This window comes from Columba livia, chromosome 1 (assembly GCF_036013475.1).
Source record: "Columba livia isolate bColLiv1 breed racing homer chromosome 1, bColLiv1.pat.W.v2, whole genome shotgun sequence".
NCBI classification, from domain to species: Eukaryota; Metazoa; Chordata; class Aves; order Columbiformes; family Columbidae; genus Columba; species Columba livia.
In genome coordinates this window covers 78,620,380-78,643,146 of record NC_088602.1, presented here as the reverse complement: position 1 = coordinate 78,643,146, position 22,767 = coordinate 78,620,380, and the positions used below count along the sequence as shown (strand labels likewise).

The 22,767-nt window shown below is 37.9% G+C and overlaps 1 protein-coding gene across 18 annotated transcripts in view; it reads left to right on the top strand.

Moving 5' to 3' along the window:
* The window catches only part of USP25 (ubiquitin specific peptidase 25), a 396,463-nt gene that overhangs the window by 48,183 nt on the left and 325,513 nt on the right, over window positions 1–22,767 (top strand). For all 18 annotated transcript variants that reach the window (XM_065063760.1, XM_065063673.1, XM_065063681.1 and 15 more), the window contains 8 exons: window positions 7,858–7,944; window positions 12,686–12,823; window positions 13,934–14,010; window positions 14,716–14,789; window positions 16,276–16,424; window positions 20,167–20,294; window positions 21,076–21,171; window positions 21,478–21,639. In XM_065063760.1, coding sequence (XP_064919832.1) covers window positions 7,858–7,944; window positions 12,686–12,823; window positions 13,934–14,010; window positions 14,716–14,789; window positions 16,276–16,424; window positions 20,167–20,294; window positions 21,076–21,171; window positions 21,478–21,639 — 911 coding nt within the window. The remainder of the gene's footprint in view (window positions 1–7,857; window positions 7,945–12,685; window positions 12,824–13,933; window positions 14,011–14,715; window positions 14,790–16,275; window positions 16,425–20,166; window positions 20,295–21,075; window positions 21,172–21,477; window positions 21,640–22,767) is intronic.

Here is a 22,767-nt window from a genome sequence, read left to right as displayed (position 1 = left end):
GTGAACATCATCCAGTCAGTCAACTAAGACAAATTTCTGATGTAAGGAAGAAAGTGTGTGGGGAATCATATGAAAATCAACTGTAAATGCTGCTGTATTTCCCCTCCCCCAGACCCACACCTAAAGTACCAAGTGCAGCATTTTCGTGGGTCTCTTGACTTCCTGAGGGCCTGTCCAGATTGTAGCTTCTCCCTTTGCCAAATCATGGAATCATTTCAATTGCAAGAGACCCTCAGGATCATCTAGTCCATCCATAACCTAACTCTAACACTAAACCATGTCCCTAAGAACCTCGTCTAAACGCCTTTTAAACCCCTCTAGGGATGGTGATTCCCTGACTCCACAGATGAGGCTTCACAAATGAGTTATGCCAACAGGGCAGCTGGGGTTTGGCAGCTCTGCACTCCTTTTCTCCAGAAGGCTGTCAGAGTCTGGTTAGTCATTCAAAAATGAGGCATTTTACTCTGTTGCATTGTGTCTAGGAGCAGCATTCTTTCTTTCCTGATGTCATTATATTTGGGATTAGGATCTCATTTGATCCTAAGCTTTGAGTTCTGTGAAGAAGCAAGCCAGCTTGACATGTGAGAATCAAGCAAGTATTTTCTTCCCAGTTGGTGGCTTGGCTATTCTTCTTGCCACCTTTGAAGCAGCCTTCCACAAGTATCTTAACTTTTGCGTTGTTTTGTTTTTCCTGTTTGTTGTGTTGAATGGAAGGGATTGTGATGGTTGGTGTTGCAGTGCATTAATACCATTAATGCCTAGTATCGTGTAGTAAGAGTTGCGTATATGTGCATTATACAGGACTCCCTTGCTTCTCTGGGCATGCAGTGGAAAGTTACACCCTGAAGAACATTCAGTACGCAAGCCTCATTTGAGTTAAAATGGTCATTGATGGAATATTTTCTTTCCACTATTTTTTCACGGGTGATTGTGGGGACTATGATATTTGTAGAGTTTCATGGGCAGAGGAATAATGATGTTGAAAATCTAGTTTCTTGCTTTCCCTCCCTCCTTCAATCTTTCTGTTCCTCTGTAAAGACTGACCCGTCACTTCAAAGTTGAGTCATCCTATGATATCTTATGATAGGATATTCCTTTTCTAGTTTGTTGTTGTTTTCTATGGTCTCCAGTTCCCTCAGGTTGCTTGTGTCATTTTTCAAACTCTTACCTTCTTTTTAGTGGTATATAACATTGCAAAATTTATGTTATGAAGGGTCAGAAAGCTTTAGTGGGTGATGGTTTTAGCATTGCCTAATAAAAAGTTGTTCACTTAGTTAAAGGATACAGAATAAGTGTTGGGTTTTAGTCATATATGCAGTTCCTAGGTCTAGAAGGGCATAAAGCTATTGCATTGTTTAGGTGTGTTTTTTAAAGTTATACCACAAACTTCTTTAACATTGTTGTGCATTTTGGTAAGAAGTTGAAAACTGCAACCATGTAAGGAAATATTGGCTGTTATTTTATGTCCTAACAGGAATTTTTTTTTCTTGCTTTGGACATGTCATAGAGAAGTGGTTGAATGGCATTTTTTAGTATGTGCCAAAACACAAGTATAAAGTGAATTCTTCTGGACACATCTCATATCGTACTTAACTGTCTTCTAAATTGCAGTAATGTTCCGAGTTTGTTGCTATAAACAAGCCAGTGTTCTCTAAATGCAGGCTGGTAATACCATGGTGAGCTGTTTATTTAAAATGTTGACTTAACTCAGTCTGCTAGAGGTCTTAAGTTAGTTTGACTTTCTAGATCAAACAGTGTGGAAGCTGTTTTCCATCTTCTTCCATGTTACACCTCAGCCTTTTGGAAAAGCAAAACAGGAGAGTTTAAAACTGCATTTTATACCTGTATTTTCAGCAGCTTGGAATGCTGATTGGTTGTCTGTTGATAAATAAAAATGTCCTTTTTGAGATATTTTCCAAAGTACTGAAGATCTGGGATTGAATCTCTCTGACTTTGAAAATGCTGAATGATTTCCTGATGGCTACCACTGTGCGTGTGGGTTTTTTCAAGTTCAGCCGTGAGACGGTGCCGTATCTGTCTGTAGGAGTTTTATTTCAGAGGGAGAGAGAACAAAACTCCTCTTCCTATACTTTCATAACTAAGTTTGAAACAGGAACCTGCTTAAGTCCCATCTTTGAAGTTTTTTTCCTACCTTTCCTCTTCCTTAGATGCAATTTTCTAAAGAATGTGAGGATTTTCAGGAAGGTTTTTTATTGTGCCAGATTCTCTGGGAATGTGTTTTAGGTAACTTCCTATTTATTCTTAAAGTTTTTTCTCTAAAATGCGGAAGACAATCCACAGGGCTACTGTGGGCTTAGGAGAAAATACACTTAATATCCTCTATAGTCCTGTTACAATAATTGTTTCCTGCATTATAAGGAAAATGTTTTTAAACTTACATGCCAATACAAGTGTAGCAGTTAGTTTCCTTTTAGTTTCAGCATTATAGGAAGAATTCTTGTATTATGCTTGCTGACTTTTACTGCTGCGTGATGCATGCATAGGCTCAAATATAGACCCGAAGACCACATTTAGTGCCTGTTGTCAGTCTCTATTCTGAAAACAGAATTTACCACTTGTAAAACACACACGAGTAGAGTAGGAGGCAGCCCCAGTGCGAGTTACAAGTTGGTGCTGGGTGGAAAGGAGCATAGTGCAGGAGCAGAGCGGATGGTGCAGTGACCAATAAACAGCCACTTCCTGGACTTCTGTTGTGGGAAAAGTAGGTTCAATAATATAAACCAAAAGGTAAAACAGTAAAATAGATCAGTGAATCGAAAAAGTGGGGAAGGCCTTAAAGAGGAGGGAGAAATGATGTTGCCAAATTAGTGGTTTAGAGTCCAAAAGACTTGAAAACTGGAGAGAAGTGGACTTAGTTGCCAGTGAAGTTATTTATGTTTTTGCAATATGGAGGTCTGCAGGGTTGAATCTAAGGTGTGCAGATGTGTGAAATCACTAATAAGCCTCAATACTTCCTTTATTTATGAGTACTTCTGTTTTGAGCCCTTAGAACTTCAAATATTCATAACTAGTAAACTTAAAGTTCTTAATGTTATTGTAAGGAACATGTGGTAGTGTATGGGGGTGGGAGCATACATTCCATAGCATTCTTTGTTTAATTTAGATTATTGGCATGAATAAAAAGTTAACCCTAATAGTGGCTGCTCTATCTCACTAAAAATAGCTCTGTGTACAGTAAACTGACAAATTGTTTATAAAGTGAAGTGAGAACTTAAATCTAATTTGTCATGTTAGCAAACTATTCAAAATAATATACTTAATGACACAGGCAGAACACTATACTTGCTTTTTATTTTTAGAACAATAATAATGTGTTCATTCTTTAAGATTGCTCTCTGCTTACTATACAAAATAAAGGTAGATATAGTCTCTGCTTTGTAGCTTTAAAATCTGAATAAATGTAAAATTGGAAAAGCATAAAAGGCCCCAGGTGAATAAATGAGGCAGTTGGGTGTTGCAATGTGTTAATGCCTATATAAGCTTTCAGCTTACACAAGATCATGTTTTAGGTAAATGCCGGTACCTAAAGCAATTAATTTAGGAGTTTTATAGGAATGCATACTTTTCTTTCCCCGCCAAAGTGTTGCTTTTCAAGCTGTACTAATAAGATATATTTAGTTTTTGGTCACTAGCCAAATCAAGTCCTTTCTTCATTTTCTTTGCTGAAATTCAGATTAGTCTTTGTATTTTTCTTCTATTAAATCTCAAGCCTAGGCATTAATTTGGACAAATTCGTAGCCAGTATTTGCTGCTGACACATAGGTATCGTTGCGCACACTTAACACCAGTCGTGGCATTCTTGCCTATTGTTAATCCCCTTGACTTTGGTGAAAGAGAACGTGCAAACTGGCCTGCCACAGAATAGAAAGTGCACAACTTTTCTTGGGCAGTACTAAGAAAACCCTGAATGATGATTGCATTTTACAATACGCTAGTGGTGTTCCAGCTGTCTGCCAGTACGTAGGTGCTGTTTTTGTTTGCTAAGCTTATTTTTTTTTTATTTCTTACTAATCGCCTTAGGAGAAGTTTCGATTTTCTGCAGTCATTACAGAATTGGTCAAAAGTATTCTCATTCTACTTAAGGATCCTAGATGGTTTTCTGTCAAATGAGAATGCTTTTGGCATCTTGCTGACTGGTTTAGAATTAGTAGCCACAATTGCTTTACTGTTAGTTTCACAGATCAATTTGAAAGTCAGTTCTTCCTTCCAAGCTTAATCTTTATGAATTGAATGGAAAGATGGCTATGTTCATAGTATTACAAAATTATGGGGTTTGTGTAGACTTGTAGAAAGGTGATCAATATTAAAGAATCTCCAGTTCTTGTGCAAATTTTTTTGCTTTTTTTGTTCTCAAGGGTGGAAACAGATACAAAGTTCCTAGTCAAAGAAAGCAAAAGTTTTTGATACATCTGCTTCTGAAACGGCTGGTTTTTGTGTCCTGTGCTTGCAGAATTGCAAGAATCAGAGTGCCTGTGCAGCATCTCAGTATATCATACTCTAGACACAGAAGTAGTTTTCCTACTCTCCAAGTACTGTTGATATCAATACCTTTACTTTTTAGGACTCTGCTGGCAGTTCTTCATGATCTGTGTTGCATGCCAAGCTTTTATGGTTTTAATATGCTGACTCATTTATATTCTCACAGTATTAAAGCATCATCACAGTACTTGAATGTTAAGAATTAATCCTTTACTCAGGCAACCTAAATTCAGCCAAGGTCCTTATATTTGCTAATCCTAGACATGAAGAGGGAAAAAGGGATAGGCAGGTTGTTTTAGGTGAAACCAAGGCAGCTTATAGTTTGAAATTGTTTGAATTCTATGTGGTGTGGATAGATATTACTCAGAGAAGTGATTTTTAATATATTATAATCTTGGAGCTACAACTCTGCCCATGTCTACGTGATGACCATCTATAGCAGGGGAAGGCCACAGTATGTCTGCTGTCATTCAGCACGGCTGTTGTTCATTCTCATTTTCTTTTTATCTCTTCTTAAGACCCCAAATTGACATGATAGGAAGTAGATATTCTGAAAATCTCCTGATAATTTCAGTTTATATAACTTAGCCTTAGCTTGGTCAAGTTTCCAGATGACAACTTTTAAGTAGGTTTAAATACACTGGAAAAAAAACCCCACCTTTTAGAGAATTTTTCTTGCGTGCATAGTTTACATTGGCAAATTTTAAACATATTTGACCAAGATGAGGAGATATGAAGCCTCCAGCTTTCAGGATCCAGCCCGTTTTCTCGCACTGAGACTCCTGGCACCTTTCTGCAGCTGAAGCCAAGTGGGTGAGAGATGAAGTGCTGTCCCATGCAAGGTGCTTGGAAGGCCACTGCTTTGGCCTGCAGCCGGCGGGTGACACTCGGGCCAGGGATGGTCTCTGCTATGTCTCCCTCGCTGGCTGTAGAAGAACAGCTTCTGCTCCATGGTGTCACATGCCCTGGGTGTAAGAAGCCTGGTCAACAGATGGCTTCAGCAAACTGGGAATCATTTTGCCCAGCTCCTTTCTGAAGCACTGGCCATGGGAGGTCTCTGCTGCAGCGAGTGCTTTGGTGAGGCCATATACATTTCCTTACCTCAGGAAGAACCAGAATTTCCTTCTTGAGGTATTTTGGGCACAAAAATTTATTGGTCTCAGGCACAGTTCTTGTGTACTTGTTTACACTTACACTAGGAAATTATATATAATATATATATATATTTTTTTTCCCCTTTTTTAATGATCTGCCATGTGATACTGTCCTGTTAGCATTAGTGGTGATAGCAGCAGATTACTGTGAACGTTCTGCTGCTTCTTGGTACAGCAATGAACAGTGTAAGCTCTAAAACTAATTTTCTTTCTTGTTTTGAGAAAAGTTTAAAGACTAAATATCCTGCATAAGAAATTTTGAGTGGAATAAAGCTGAAGAAGAAAAGAGTGTATCAGGCAGTCCTCTTAATTTTTCTCAGCAGCTTGCAGGAAAAGGTTGGTTCAGCTTAGTAAAGCATGGAGTTATGTGTTTACCGTTTAGAGTTCTGGATCGAAGCAATGTAGTTTTTGTGAAAAGCTTGTGGATTTTAATGCCAGGTGAAAATTCTAAACTTTAGTACAGTTTTCTGTACTTGATTTGTGTGTGAGTATTAGGAAATTGGCCAGCTCAGCTGCTTGGCACTTTTATGGCGCTTGGATTAGTCATGGAGAGAAGTCAGTCTTTGGACATAATTTTTCAGCAGCTGGTATATTTTGTATGTAAGACATTGCTATGTTTTGCTTGACGAAGAACTCACCAGTGGAATGCTGTTACATCATGAGACATGACTTCAGTTAGCATCAACTTGTAGAATGACATTTGAACTAAATATTAACATTTTCTATGCTTTGCGTAAGTAAACAAAACACTTTGTGTTTTAATCTCGCTTCTCTGCAAGGACTGATAAAAGGGGAACCTGTATTTTGAACAGCAAAACAGGGAAGAAAAGAGTTTGACTACTCAATTATCTGTGTTGATTTAACAAGGTCACAAAGGTCTTTTTTGGTTGATGTTTTTGTAGAGGTGTGTGGGGTGTGGGTTGGTGGGTTGGTTTGTTTTAAATCTACTTGCTAGGAAGGACAACTTTGTTAGCCTTTTGATTTTACTGGAGATGCTGTATACTGTGGGGTATGGGAAGAGGTTAAACTTGGTAAAGGCTCTTTTACAAGGGCAGTTTGGTATGCTGCAACTTTTCATAAACGTGTCTTTTTCTCCTTCCTCATGTTCTAAGTTCTTAGAGTAAAGGTAGTGCCTCCTGACAATTTGGGGTTTACTTCCTTGGCACTACAGAGATGAACACTTATTAAACCTAAACTGCGGTCTGTGAATTGAGTCTTTATCTGTGTAGGATGATTTGTGGATCAAAGTCTATTCCTGGGGATAGGCAAGCTCTGCCTTTCCAAAATAAACAGCAATATGTGATCATGAAAAAAAAAAAGTCAATTATAAATAATAAAACAAAAGGGCAAATCTTTCCTGTGCTTCTCTGAGCATGTTTAAAATGCTTTAGGCCCTTTCTGCTACCCTCTCTTCATCAACATGCTAGTCCATGGTAATGAGGTGAACTTCAACTAAAGTACTGTCTGCCTGTATAGAAAAGCAAGGATGCAGTTACACAAGTGCTTAGGACTTTGGTTCTCAGCCACTGCTTTGGGCTTTTATTTTTGCAACCCAGATGTGTCTTCTTCTTGTACTCTCTTGCCTCCAGGCTCTGTGTTACACTGTGGGGTTCTTTATGGGTGCACCTGTTCTCATGTCTTACTGTCCATAAAATGTCCATAAATATCAGTTCCTTACTTGCAAAGATGTATAACCCAGTTTCTTTACTCTAATGTATCACTTTCAGATTCTGTAATAGTGGGAGAAGTGGACAGAATGCAGAAAGTACAGATAATTGCAAGTGGATTTAAGTTGAATATACAAAGATATACTCTCTCTGCACTGAGGAGGTAGATGAATGAGGGACTACAAGATTAATTTTGCATGACTAAACAGGCTTTAATTTCAATTTGAAAACTGACAGTTATACATTTAGTAAAATTCTTGTTGTAAAAGGTAATTTACTGATAATTTGAAATTATTTTTCCATTGGTATGATTAACTGTAAAGAAAGTTAGGGTTTGGTTATGCTTTTTTCTCGGCAAAAATAATTGTTTTTTGTTGAAAATGTGTTTAGCAAAGTTAAGTGAAATAATACAGATTCTGAAATGAAACTTTAGCTTTTCATGTGTTTGGCATTTCATTTAGTTTGCTAAGGCATATTTGGAAGAACTTAGTATTGTTTACAGAAGTGCTTAACTTTCAATTTTTTTTCTTTTTCAGTCATTATTTAACCTACTGGAGTTTCGAAGACTAGTTTTGAATTTCAGTCCTCCTGCAAATGCTCAAGACTTGCCCCGAAACCAAAAGGTAAAATTAGAAGATAACTTCCCATGGTGACTGATAAGGGTACTTGTCTCTTGTAATTGAATTTTGCACTGTTCTCTAGCTCAAATTAGCATGGATTTTATAGGTGCCAATTAACATTTCTCTGAACTTCCTCTTACAGATCTTGCATAAAATACATTGGCTTTACAGTCGAGCATGGGGCAGGGTGTTGAGAGAGGCAGAGTTTGTTCATCATGCTGCTGTGTAGAACAGGTTCAGTGGGAGCAGCTGTGGCAGCACTGCTTCTACTGGCTGAGCATTTCTGATGTGAATGGAGCTTGTGTTAGCAAACTTGTTTTATTCTACACCCCTCGCACTGTGCAGCTGCGGGCATGGTTTTTGGATACCTGCATGCCTTTGATCTGTGTAGCTTTACCAGCAGCATTGTTGGTCACTTCATTGTTTTTTTTCTGGGATGTTAATTACTTGTAAGTCATGATCTGAGATTAAGCTTTCAGTTTTTTGCTTGTCTCTCCTGGCCTTCTCATGAGGTGATTGTAAGTGTAAATTTTCCCATGTTTGTTCTGGTACTCATATGGGATTGGGGAGGGGAGGTTTTGGCTCAGCTTTCTTGTGACCTCAAAATAGTGAGAGGGAATGGTCATGGACTGAGGGACAAAACAGACCAGTTTTTCTTCCTTCATGGATGCTCTCTGGGAGAAAAACATGGGGACACCTTGGTGTTTATGTTATGAAATATAAAGGAAGAAACAGGAAGAGGAACTGGCTGTATGAAATGTGAAGACATTCCATGTCCTGATTTCTAGCAGGGGCTTATAGAGCGCTGAATTTTTGTGTATCTGGAAACTGCCCCTTTCTTCTGGATTTTAAAAAGGGAGTGTTTTGTCAGCCTGTTCTTAGTTGTTGGGTACTTCGGGCGCGACTGGAATGTTCACTAGCAAAAGTAAGAGCTGCAATTAAAAAAGAAAAAAAAACAAACCCAAACAACCAGACATAGAGAAGATAGCATCCATTTTCTAAAGCTCTAGGTATGTACCATAAAAGCGAAGCTGCATGTTCAGTCAGAACTGTATGATTTCTCCCTTGCCCTCCCAACTTCTTTCAAAGAGCAAGTCGTTACTTGTGGCTTTTTCTTTTCTTTTTTTAGGAAAATATGTTTGCATTAGATCATGAGATGGTGTGCAAAACCAACATATGTTGTATGGGGAATAACTCACAAGAGGGTGATAGAACAGTGTATTTTAGTAAGAAAGAGAAGATAAAGTTATGCTTTACCGAAATGTTGTACTGAAATATTAAGTTTTTGGTTTTTGATTGATTTTTCTGCCTGGTATTTCATTATTCGTCATATAATTTTAGTAATATTCTCCAGTGCTCGGAGTTCTTTACCTTAGTTTTTCAGAGTGTAAAAGGCAGTTGGCATCTAAGAGATGGTATGAAATAGACAATAACAAGCCGTTGTCTTCAAAAAAATCTTGCCCAAGCATTGATTCTAGCAGCTGAATGCCTTTTGCAATTCCAAAGTACTATTTCTTAGAAATACTTAACAAGACAGACAATATTAAGGCTGGATGAAGTGATGTGACACCAGGCAAGTATATGGTTTTGTGCAGAAACCTTGCTTTCTGCCAGTCTGCTAGTAAGAATCTCTGGCAGTGTTTTGTATGCTCTCCTTAACCTAAATTCTAAAATGAAATAACATGATTAATTGATGTACTCGTCTGTCTTATCTACAGCTGAAACAGGATTGTCTTGGTGTTGAAATACATTTTGTGAAGAACTTAGGAAAAGAAATTGCTTCACTAGTTGGAATTTAGACATAGAAGAAATAAGCATGCATGGCCCCAAATATGGTGCTTTTATTTCTTTATAATATAAGGTGAAGGCAAGTAGGAGCAAATTGATTTGAAGCTGTAATATAAGCCAAAAATTGACAGCAGAAATCCTTGGAGTTTACGTCCATCTGTGTACTTGTTTTAAAACGATCTCAACTTTGTTTGGGTTTTTATTTTTAACCTAGTATTAAGTACTGTATGTGACTGACATTTCCTAGAACCGAATTTCCTTCCTAATAAAGACCAAGTTTTAATAATCCCAGATTTTCAAGACTTTGGTTTACATCCTGTTGTTCTTCCAGTTGATGGAAAGTAGAGCTTAATGTTAGAGTCATGACAGTCCCATGATTTAGAATCAAAGTGTGTGGTTATACTTCAGGGAATATTGCATAGTGGGGTGTTTTTGTTCTTTCAATTAATGTATTTAATCCAAATACTGTCAATAATTTGCAGTGTAAAATTTTTAATCTAGAAGTTATTGGTATAAATTTTGACTTAAAAAAACCTAAAAGCAAACAGAACCCAAACAAACACAAATCAACCCCACCCTGGTTGACCCAGCTAATTGACTTTGTTTTTCTGGATTTTAAACTTGGGCATACACTTAAAATCTCCAATCTGTTTTTGTTATTTTTCGTTTGAAATATGTTTTCATTCCTTGATGTGTTCCGCAGGTTCCTTCTGTGGAACAAATATGGTTCTCTAGCTACTGCAGCTTCTTTGCTCTCCCAGTTATCTTACCTCTTGCTGTCATATGAACAGGTCTTTTTTGCTCTATGCAGTGAGGCCAGCTAGGTGTTTGGCCTTGATGATATCTTCAGGAAATGCTTTATTATCAGAGGGAGTGGGTTACTGCGCTGCAGGTTAGCACATCCTTCTATCTGTTTAAACATTATCATTTTGCTAGTGTCGTGGCACGCTGAGTGACAATAATGAATGTTTGCCGTGTATTAACCATGTAGATTGCTTTAGAAGCATTTCTTAATCATAAGTCATTCCAGCATCAGTGTATTGAGAAATTATTCATGCAGGCAGGGTAGGTGATAAAATAGAGAATGCTTTAGATTCTGAACTTCACAATTTTTATTTCAAAATCGATTTATTATTTTTGTGTGTGTGTGTGTTGTTGCACCTACAGTATGCTTTAAAATTGAGAGCTGTATGCTGTGCTGTGATTACTTGATTAATTCTTTTTTTTTAATGTGCAAGTCCTTTATGGAACTGTATACCTTGTCCTGGGCACTTGGCTCGTGTCCTTTTGAAGATCTTAGGCTTTGTTTAGTCAGAATCAGTTTGTTGTGGTAATGCCTATGTAATCTGGTCAAGGATCTTGCCTAGTGCATTAAATTGAGCTTTCTCAAAAAACAACAAGGATTTTTGTAGCTTCAGAGAGCTTTTATAGGCTTTACAGATACATTTGTTCTGAGTAATCCTACTGACATAAGTAGCCAGTTGTTCAACCTAAAGCTACAAGTCTGCTTAAAATTGGGGCAAATTAAAAGTGTAAATTTGGGTAAGTAATGCAATAATACTCACTGCCTATATACTTCAGACTTAACAAATGGAGGGCGAGATCTAGATTATTCTGTGGTCAATTATTTCTATTCTAGATATGAATGATCACTGGTATTGAAGCAGCTGGATAAAATGTATTTGTATGTAAAACTTGAAATTCTATTTTTACTAGATCACTTTATGAAAATTGTAAGAAGAAATCACTTTCAGAATTTGTTTCCTTGTTTTGTTGTTATAAAGTCCTTTAATTATGTAAACAGGAGGCTGATTTTGTTATTAAATTACGATGATTTAATGCTGAATTAGGGTGGCATTTGGTGAAGTCTTCAGCCTTTTCTGTGAATGTTGTTTGTAATTGTCAGGTGTTTTGCAAGGTGGACTAGAAAAAACAAGAAAAACTTGGGAATTTATGTGACTAGAAGTATTTTTAGGTATTATGCAGAACATATTCCAATTCACCACACACAGTTTTTAAAGCTGAAACAAAACAGACTTTATGTACAAAAAGCTTTATGTGTACTAGATTGACATAGGGGTGACTAAACAAGTCTGCTGTTTGTTGAGCGTGTGAAATAGTTCGTCATCAAGTAATTCCAGTTTGACCAGCATCCGACATCTCGGCTGCCTTTGAATGATGCTTTGTTCTAAATACAAGTGGATATTACATGGGTTTTAATTTCACAAGTATTTGTCGACTCTCTGCTCAGGAGTATGAATGATGCCCAGTTTCCACAGCATTTGTAACTTGTGGTTTAATCTATGGCATGACAGATTTGTGGTTCAGTTTACTCGCTTTTCACTATAGAAAGTATTTTTCTGCTTCTCTCCTGGAAACCAGAGAAAGAGCTCCATATTCCCTGTTAACTACACTTCAAAAAATAGCCTGCCCCCCTTTCTACCAATTTCTTTTACTTCTGCGAAGAGAGATAATGGTGATTTGTGTACACCTTGCAAATATAGGCTTCAGTAAAAAATAAGCTTGAAAAAGTACTAGGCAGTGTGTAGGTTCACAAGAAGTTCTTCTAGAGATATAGAGAAATACAAATTTCAGTACAATCACTGCATGTTGTCGCAGTGTATTACTTAAGGGTTTTTAAGTTTTGGTAACAACAGTTCTGTCTTAAATGCAACTCAACTTCTCCATTCAGTCCCTTTTCAAGTCAAACAGTCACATCTAGATGTGGTTTCAGGGAGCTTTCAGTTTCTGAAATGTGATTTTCTTCTTGGAGAACCACATTATTTTGTAAAGCTGACAAGTAAAAGGCATACAACACTACCTTGGTAGTACTGCAAGTAAGCTTATATATTATTACAATGATTAACTGAATATACACTTAGTTCATTGGGTGACACTTCTGTAGTTTTTTGTTACCACTTTGTTAAATATTTTTTTTTATTCTCTTTGAATACAGGAACATAGGAATCTGCCTTTCATGCGTGAATTGAGGTACCTATTTGCACTTCTAGTTGGTTCCAAGAGAAAATATGTTGACCCATCAAGAGCGGTTGAAATCCTTAAAGATGCTTTTAAATCAAATGATTCCCAACAGGTAATTTCTATGTATTTTCATTCAAGGTTATGCTTGTTTTCATGTGGTTATCTGACAGTAGGCAATGCTTAAAATAGACAACAAAAATTCAAAATGTCCACAGAAAAGGAACTTCTAATTATCAAAGCCTTTGAACTTTAATATTATGTGATCTCTAGTCATTTTTAAAACAAAACAAAAAAAAAAATTAAAGAGTTTCAGACAGCGTGACTCTTTCATTAAGTACACTTTCTATTTTTTTAGAAACTAACTGGTAGTTGCATATTCTTGCTTTTAGGGTTTAGTTTATCTTTTGTGTCTGTGAGTATTTGAAAGAGCTTTATTGTTCTGATCTAACAGTACATCCAGGGCTGGTACAGTCCTAGTACACTATTTGTCTGTGTAGAAATCAGTTTGAAGAGTCCTATTATTCATCTTCAGGATTCTTCCCTAAATACAGTGGGTACATTTTGCTTTTCTGAGAAACACTTAGTTTCTTCGGATGCTTTTTCTTTTTCCCATGTCAGGTTATATGGCTAAGGTGTTTAAGTACAGCAGCCTGCTGAATTTACAGGATGTTTCAAAAGGATAGACCCAATTTCAAAGCAGTGTATTTCATGATAGCAACATGTTACAATTACTCAAAAATTTACAAACGGTCTAATGAGTTATCAAGTTTGAAATAATTTGACACTCTGTACTTCACCCTTTCAAGCGATAAGAGTTCCGTTCATGGGTGGTTCATGGTTGCAGAGATACAGTGATTTCAAATTGGGTCCGTCTTTTTGAAACACCCTGTTGCGCTTGATGAAGGTAAGATTAGTCACCACTTGTTGAGATACCAGAGAGTTTGAACAATGGGATTCATAAGATGCCTTTGGACTAAGATGGTATGAAAGCTGAAACCAAGTAATAAAGATCACAGGGCAGTATAATAATGGCTGAGGGACAGCAGAGCCTTAGTGTGCTTGAAGAGCCACCCATTAAAAAAAGAAAATCGTGGCATAGTCTTAGATATAGTGTGATTTTGGAGCTCTTCTGGAGGGGAATACTGCTCCCTGATCCTGTAACGCTTCATTGTGTTCTGTTACATATGTGAACATATCCTAATCATTTTGTATTTTTCAACAGCAAGATGTTAGTGAATTTACACACAAATTATTAGATTGGCTAGAGGATGCCTTCCAAATTAAAGCTGAAGAGGAGAGGTAAGATTTTTTTTTTTTTATTTTCCTCGGTCTGTATACTGATCACCTTGGGGAAAAAGCAAAGCAAGCAACCAAAAATCCACTTCTCACTGTTTGGCTGAAAAAGATCCAATTCTGTAACTTGTTTTAGTTGATGTGTTTTTTCCAGGTGTGTTGATACCTTTGGTTTTCCATTAGTTTTCTTTTTTCACGTTCTTTTTTCATGTTAGAAATCTTGCTGAATGTTCAAAATATATAAACAGTAGAGATATGTTTTGTACATAATCAATGAGGCTTTTTTCATTTGAATGCAGTTTTAATTTTCAATCCTGTAGTTTAAATACTTCAAATTCTCAGAAGAAAGTACTCCTCATTTATATAACTGAACACCTGTAAACTGTCTTTTCAATACATAATTGTCTCTAGAGTATTGCAGGAAATAGTTTTTACAAGGGTTTTGTACAATTAATCACTCATGAATTGAATCCGATTTACGTAAATTTTCCTAGAATGAAACACTTCTGAAACTTATTTTCAGAATATACTTACTGCAAATATGTGAGTCATTGTTACTGTCATTGAAGGAAAGTACAAAACTTAATGAGCTGTAACTGAGCAAAAGAGGCAGCATTTCCATAATGAATTCAGAATATTCTGCTCATAGTTCTATAAAAGTTTGTAGCTTTGTGTTTGATTTTTTTGCATTAACTCGCTTTCTGTTTTTAGGGATGGAGAGAAACCAAAGAACCCAATGGTGGAGCTGTTTTATGGACGATTTCTAGCAGTAGGTGTGCTTGAAGGTATGCATCTGAATTTACCTGGACTTCTGTGCTTGTGCCTGTTCAGTGCTTGTCTATGTACCAAGGTGATTGATGTTATTTGTAGGATTTTAGGTACTTTGGCAGAAGTACACTTGCAGATTACACTTTTGATATGTGACAAAGGGTTTGTCCTCAGAATATGGGACTGAAGGCAGATGTAGTGAGCTGCAATGGTCCAGAGAGACTGTTTTGATAACCTTCAGGAGCTGAGCGTATGTACCTAAGTGCAGCAGAAGTTAGTGTGAGACGCTGAGCGAATTGCTTGCAGGAAATTGTTATAAGGGCACTTTTGCCACTTACTAATGGTATATAGAAGGCGAGTTACTGTATTTCACTGAGCTAGTCTTTCGGACTCTCTCTGCTTCGTTCAATGAAATTTAAAATTTCAATTATTGCTTTTTCTTCTGCACAATTTCTGGTATAGATAACACCCTCTTAAAAGCACAGTTTCAAAACAAATCAGTGGAAACCTGCTCAAGGGCAGTGTTGGAGAGAGAACTGAGGCAGAAGAGACTGTATGACAAGCTTCCCTTTATCTTATCTGCATAGAGTTAGTAGATCTGCAGAACTGCAGCATTCTCTGTTTTAGGGGGGCCAACAGTTGTGAAAGTATTTTTAATGTTGGAGATCCTGGCCCCCATCTCGAGACTGAATGACTCCTGAGATGCATTTGAATGAAGCAGCTATAATCTTTAAAGCAGCTTCCAGTTTGTTACTCGGCCTGGAACAGCATATCTAATGATTTGTCGTCAGATTTCAAAACCATTCTGCAGATTCCTTGCAGCTAGCTAGCATTCTTGTTCCTTTGCACTTGGATACTTTCATCCCCTACGTTCTCATCATAAAGGAAAAGATACATAACAAAACAATGTAAAGAAACTGGTGGATGTAAGAAGATGTTATTAACTGCAGGATTAAATAAATTGAAATTGTAGATTGAAATCACTTGTCACCCATGTTTCTGCTCATGTTTGAGCTTACATCTTTATACACTGTTACCAGATAATGGTCTTGTTTTCAGGACAGAAGTCATCAATGTTCTCTTTTGTGGTTTATTTTTGCAAAATATACAAAGGCCTGTTTCATGCTGGCAATTCCACTGACTTTGCTGATACAATGTAGGATTGTATTACTGAGCTGCTATTTGCAGGAGAAGGACTTTGATTTATATATGTAAAACTTCCCATACATCTGTGGTGCCAAGTAATTTCAAGTTTTGCTTATTACCAGTAGATGCAGGAACAATTTTTAAAAGGGGCTGAAGAGGAAAATACAGTGATTTTCAGTATTATGTTCAAGCAACTTTTTCAAGTAACTTACTTTCATCCATATAATTGACTTGATCAATAAGAAAATGTGGGTATTGTTCAGCAGACTGGGTCAGGTGACCTAGGATTGTTAGGGGTTCTTTTTATAGGTAAATGTTTGTTCCTAAAACCATAACTGTTTAATTTCTTATATGAAGGTAAAAAATTTGAAAACACAGAAATGTTCGGCCAGTATCCACTCCAGGTTAATGGCTTTAAGGATCTGCATGAGTGCCTAGAAGCTGCAATGATTGAAGGGGAAATTGAATCTCTCCATTCAGAAAACTCTGCGAAGTCTGGTCAGGAGGTGAGTTAAGTGCTCCTGTGGGCCTCTCTCAGGGCATTGTTGTAGTGCTCTTCAGTTTTTATTGAGGCTCATAGTAGTTCTTTATGTGAAATGCTGCTGTGCAGGTTCTGATATCTGGCATAACTGGATTGTTAGTTTGGGGGGGTGGGGTGTCTCTTTTGAAGTATTCAGAGTATCATCTTTTTGTATTTTTTGTAAGATATGAAGTTCATGCTTATTAAAAGCTGGCACAATAAAGTGCTTACAGTGATTTGGCACAGGCTGGTTCCCACCTGTTGCTGATACTTGATCTCCAAAGAGGTCACGGGTATCATGTCCTGGGGTAGCTGAGCACTGCTCTGACTGACTGGCCGCCCTGTGCTGTGCTGTCAACAGCAGCTGGGAGCTGTGCACTTGACCATTGCTTCTGGGCATTGCTGTTATTCCTCTGTGCCTCTGTCTTGTAATTCCTCAGCACTCTAGCCTTCTTCCCTTCTCCTCTTTTTACTGATGTGTCCCAGCATATCTTCCTCTTTGCCCCCTACAGTGGGCAGTTCTCCTCCTCTTTTGCTCACAGTGGTGGACAGACAGTACCTGCTCTGTGGGCTGCTGTTCCTCCCAGGAGAGCTCTTGCTAGACCAGGAGGCTTCCAAATGTCTTGGAATGCTGGAAACGTGGGTGGAGGGATTCAGAAGGACTCTCACTATGAAGTGTGGGGTATGCAGTGTATGGTGTTGGGATGAGGTGACAAATGAGATTTCTTGTGCAGGTGCCACAGGTTAGGGAAAAGAGGTAACTGGACCAGTGGTGGTTGTAGAACCAAGAGGGTGTGCTCTGAAATGCCTGCTCTTATTGCTGGCTTGCAATATGCCCAGCATTTTTCTCTGTCAGAGCTCTCTAATAACTTGTGGGTTATTGTGCTAGAAATACCGGAATCACCATTATCTGTGAAGGCTGAGCTACTCTCTCTTTACACAGTTGTTCATGTTTCATCACAGTTATTTTAAAGATGTGAAATCTTGGAAGGTTTCTTCTGCTTAAGTAAAATGTTCAGATATAGTTTTTTCCTAGATGTCAATCTTCTGCAGTAATGAAGCTTTGCTTCCTTTAATCATGTCAACATACACAAAGTGTTTAATCACAAAGCCTAGTGATGCGCACTGAAATAATCTTCCAGTCTGAAGTTGTGTTTCCATTTTTGTGTTACCAACCAGATTTTATAGCATCCTTTATGCACTCCCTTTTTCTGATCAGCTATTGTTGATCAAATATTGATGAACCAAATCAGATGTTAACAAGCATTTTCAAATGCATTTACACACTTTATTGGATGTGTTCTTTCACAGGATGTTTCAATTTTTTTTGTTCTAGCAGTTGTAGAAAAGTCGTCTTAGAATGAACATGTTTCCTGAAACATAGCTAGAAGGAAAAAAAAAATCTTGTAAATATCTCTGTACAATCCCAAGTTCAGTTTCTTTATGCCAGGTGAAATCTTGAATGTACCTACTGCAACAGTATGATTGTTCATCTTATGGACTGAATGTTGTATTGCAGTTAAAACTTAGGTGCATTTATGCATAAAATGTCAGTTCAGTTATAAATGCTTGACTAGAAATGTCAGACTTTTTTCTTTGTTTTTTGAGTGGTTTTTTTAACCTGTCATGTAGGGGAATATGGGGAACAGAATGATACACATGTACAGGTCCAGAGTGCGAAGCTTTGAGTTCTGTGAAACTGCCAGTGTTTTAATCAGCTTGGCTTCTTAGCATGTCGAGACGGAAGTGAAATAGTCATACGATACATTAACAAGAAAAGTAAAGTGTTAAGTCCTAATCTAGTAAAACATTACTGCATTATTACCAGGACCAAGCAAATTGGTTAATTTTCCCAAACTGGTTGCTACTATTAGTAGTTCTGTTTAAACATAATGCTTCAAAGATGTTACGGTGTGTTGAGAGGTTTGGAAGTATGAAGGAAGCTGGATTTCTTGTAGTTTTAATGAAGTCTCTCCATACTGAACAAAGACTTCAAATGGTAATCATCTGGTAGATAACAAAGCTTAAAGATAATAATATTAATGTGATTGTCACATGTGTTAAAAGATTCATTTTATCCTGAAAGTAACATTCTATTTTTTTTTTCCTTGTCCCCACCATTGCCTCTAATGGGGTATTCAACTTTATGATTATTGTTGTTATTATCATGGTGCATTAAAGCCTCAGCCATGAAGTAGGGTGTCAGCAAGCAAGCTAACGTATGAACAGAAAAAAAGAGACATTCTCTATCCCAAGGAACTTAAATCTGAATTCAAGAGAAGATGAAGGTCAATGCACATAGTTGAACTTTGGAGTGTGGGGAAGATGATATAACATTTGTCAGCATCATGGCTGATGAAGTTCAGAATGTCAGTAGCGTAGTTGTTAAGTGATTTGGGGGCCTTTCAAGAGAAGGGTTGTTGGGGGAAGGGTTGTGGTGTGGCTTTGCTGACTTAAGCATTGAAATTTGCTGCTGTGTGAAGTTGCTGCAAGAGAGAAGTTGTGATTGTCTCCTTTAAAACTGCAGAGGTGATTAGTGGAGGCTGATATAGGCAAGAAAAGGGAAAGCATCTCATTTTGCATGTAGACAGATGGGAGGAGTGATGCTGAAAGCAATGAACCAGGAAAATTCAGCAATATCCTGGAAATCTGTTAGTGTGACACGGCTAAGGCCTGGCAAGGGGAGAAGAGAGGAAAAATTGCAAAGAGATGTGGAGCAATGAGAACCTAGATCCAAATTTTAGCCATGAGCACAGGAAGAAAAGGCTGTCTTGGAGGTACTGTATGAAAAGACTGTTCCAGACATTTGACTGAATAGGAGAACTTGAAATGAGCCCCGAGTCAAATGCCACATCTGGGATGTGGGCATTGATGTCAGAAACGTGTGGCAACCGTGTCTGCAGCAATCAGAGAAGCCTGAGTTGATGGTTAGACATCCAAAACGTATTCAGTGGGTAGAATGTGCTTTTATGTTGGAGAGTGGGGAGAAAAAAGGAACTCTGATGCTGGAATTGGAGTTGAATTTGTCCCATAGTCGAGAAACAAAATATGTAAGGAAAGAAATCAGGACTAAGGATAGACTTCTATTGAATACTGAAAGAAAACTGGGATAAGATGTCAAAAACATGTGTTGGCCCATGAACAGGTTAGCAGTGGTTAGACATGTGAGCAGAAGCTTCAGGAGAGGTTGTTAGCATGGAGATTTCAATAAAATATACCAGTTTTACAGTGCTGAGCGAGCTCGTCTGACCCAGAGCAGAATACCTGCTGATCCTGCTTCAGAGTTCACTAGAAACTTTGAGTGATATCAGGTGAATGAAAGGGTCAGAAACTTGAGCCTGAGGCAGCTAGCGGGAAGAGTGCTTGACACTGTATAAAGACTGTTCCAGTGCCCTTTGAGAGTTAAAGGAGAAGAGGACAGTGGGCAGGGCAGGTAGGTTCAAGCCTACGCCACTTTTAGTATAAGTGAAATGAATGAGAAAGGGAGAAGCATTCCCGCCTTCGCAGATAGCGATGGATAGTTCAAAAGGTCTGATGTAGCATGGGTGACAAATGGACTGTTTACAGTGAAGATGAAAGATGGGAACTTTGGAATGCTTTTGCCAATCCACCCTCTAAAAGTGATTTCTCCCATAGCTATGTCAGTCTACAAGTATTGTAACATTATTACGAAGGTTCTGCTATTAGAAGGCATTAATTGTGGGGTTTTCTGTTTTTCTTTTGTTCAGCACTGGTTCACTGAGCTTCCTCCTGTCTTAACTTTTGAGCTATCAAGATTTGAGTTTAATCAGGCTTTGGGGAGACCAGAGAAGATACACAACAAATTAGAATTTCCTCCAATTTTGTATCTGGACAGGTACAGTATAATATTATTAACAAAATCCTAGTATGAATATGAATTAAGTCTCATGATTTTGTTAAAGTTAGTGATGCATCTTATACTCACTTAAATGACAGCAAATTTCTGTTCTAGCTGGACTAGTTATAATTTTCATGGGTTTCACCTGTTTCAGAAAATACACAGAGGTAACAGTTTGAGACCTACTGCTACTTTGTGCCAAAATGTGCTTATACTTCAGGCTTTATTGCTAGGTAGTTGCGTACACAGGCAAAACACCCTGAAAAAATCACACTGTTTGTGTCCATTTGAGAAAGAGGGTGAGTAGTTAAGTGTTTAATGGTGTTCCAGATAGACTGCATGGATTGAAGAGGATTCTAAACATCGTGGCATGCTGTTTATATGTAGAGGTGAAACACCTGGCTTTCAGGTAGATGCAGGATGTAATTTGTGAGACTAAAGAATGAAACAGGAATATTGCTGTGTGGTTGCTTCTTAAACCACTTTAAACCAGCTTTCTAGTGTGTGTTTATGTACATTTATAAGACATACCCATGGTGAGAACAGAGCTTTTGACACTGGGGATAAAGCATCTTCTGGAAGAAGTGGAAGGGGAGACTAAATGGGGTTATCCTTTTCTTCTCAGTTCTATTTACTGCTTAGAGTGTTGTAGGTAAAACAAGGTTCTAGAGACTTAGTTTTTATTAGCACTAGGCAGCATGGCTGATGGGTACAGACCTCAGTTTCAGTGTTGGAATGCTATGGGCTGACATCTCTTTCTGACTTTCATGTTTTACAGGTATATGCACAAAAACAGAGAAATAACGAGAATTAAACGGGATGAAATCAAGAGACTCAAAGAATACCTCACAGTTTTACAGCAGAGATTAGAACGGTACTATAGATAACTATTCTCAGTGTAGATGCAAATTATATTATGAGCTATGTCGAATATTTCCTTTAAACTATGCACTTTGTGTGTAGTTATTTGCTCTAAATTTGCTTGCTGTATCTCTTTTCTTTTACCGTTTTTCCTGGAAACTGTAAAGCGCGGTAGTTCTGGTGCATGAAGTGTCCTAGGAAATGCTTTATTTAATTGCAGTCAACCAGAAAAAAAGTCCTTCTTTTCTGTTTTCTTTTTTTGTTTTGTTTTGTTTTTGTATATGTGAGTCATGGCATTAATATGTTTTATGGTTAACAGATATTTAAGCTATGGTTCTGGTCCTAAACGATTCCCCTTGGTAGATGTCCTGCAGTACGCCTTGGAGTTCGCCTCTAGCAAGCCAGTGTGCACGTCTCCCGTCGATGACCTGGGTGCTAGTGCCCCTGCCAGCGGCACGCTGCCGGCCCAGACCTCCCCCAGGTAAGGACTGAGCCCACTTTCCCAAGGTGAGAGGCCGGTCATCCCTTCAGCACAAATCCGGCCGCTGACAGAGACAGGAGGAGGTTTAACTGCTTCGTTTGCCAGGTTCATACAGTGAGGCATCTCCTAAGGGGTCTAGCGTAAGGTTTCTGCTCTCTTCCTAGGAGTATTTTTCAGCATGACAGATTTAAATAAATAAACTAAAATGTTATAATCTGGGTTTTTCTCATGTGCTTATAAAAAGGTCTTTAGGTGGAGAATTACCACTTTCAAACAAACTACAATTCCAAATAGACACAGTATCTGGTGAGGTCACCACTTCCCGAGTGTATTCTTCAAGAATCTGAATTTAGACAGTGTGTATGTGCTGCAGAGCTTCAAGGTTTCTGGTGTACCATTTATCTGTGAACTTTAGCCTGGGAGTTAAGCTCTGTGTCTGCTTTGCAGCTTACACTTGTCACCAAGTTTGTCAGGGACAGTCTGCCTTCTTACATACAGACTAATCAGAGTATCGGGGATAAAACCAACATTATTGGACCTTTCTCATTATCAAAGCTAGTAACTATTCTCAACAGTTAATAGAGCATAATTTAGGATAGGACTTGGCTAGTTTCCAACAGAGCTTTTTATATTGCATTTGGAAAGTAGGGTTCAAGGTTCTGGTTCAGTCAAGATGGTTAACTTTGTAGTACAGAGAAGTGAAGTAAATAAATCTATGGAGCCTTTAAAAGATTTCAGATGCCTTCCTGATACAATGCCAGCAGAAATCATGATGATTAATAAGAGAAGAAAAACTTGTACAAGCTACCGTTGCTTGGATGAAATACGGTCTCAAAAGTAGTGTACTTTGTTCAAACTCTATATAGGAAGGATGTTCTGTAAAAATATAAGCATTATGACGGTTCTTTTCAATCTATAACAACACAACAGCATGTTAGGTGGAGTCATGTTGTCAGGTTTTAATGTTCTTAGTACTTTCTAAACTACTGAAGAGTCCAGGTTCCTTAGGCAATATCATAATGCTGTACACAAAGTAAAAAGTCAGTGGCTTGCTAGAAAGATCTTCAGATTCCTGTTATGCATATGATTACATATAGGTGGTCTTCTTCATAGGAAGAGAAAAATCTT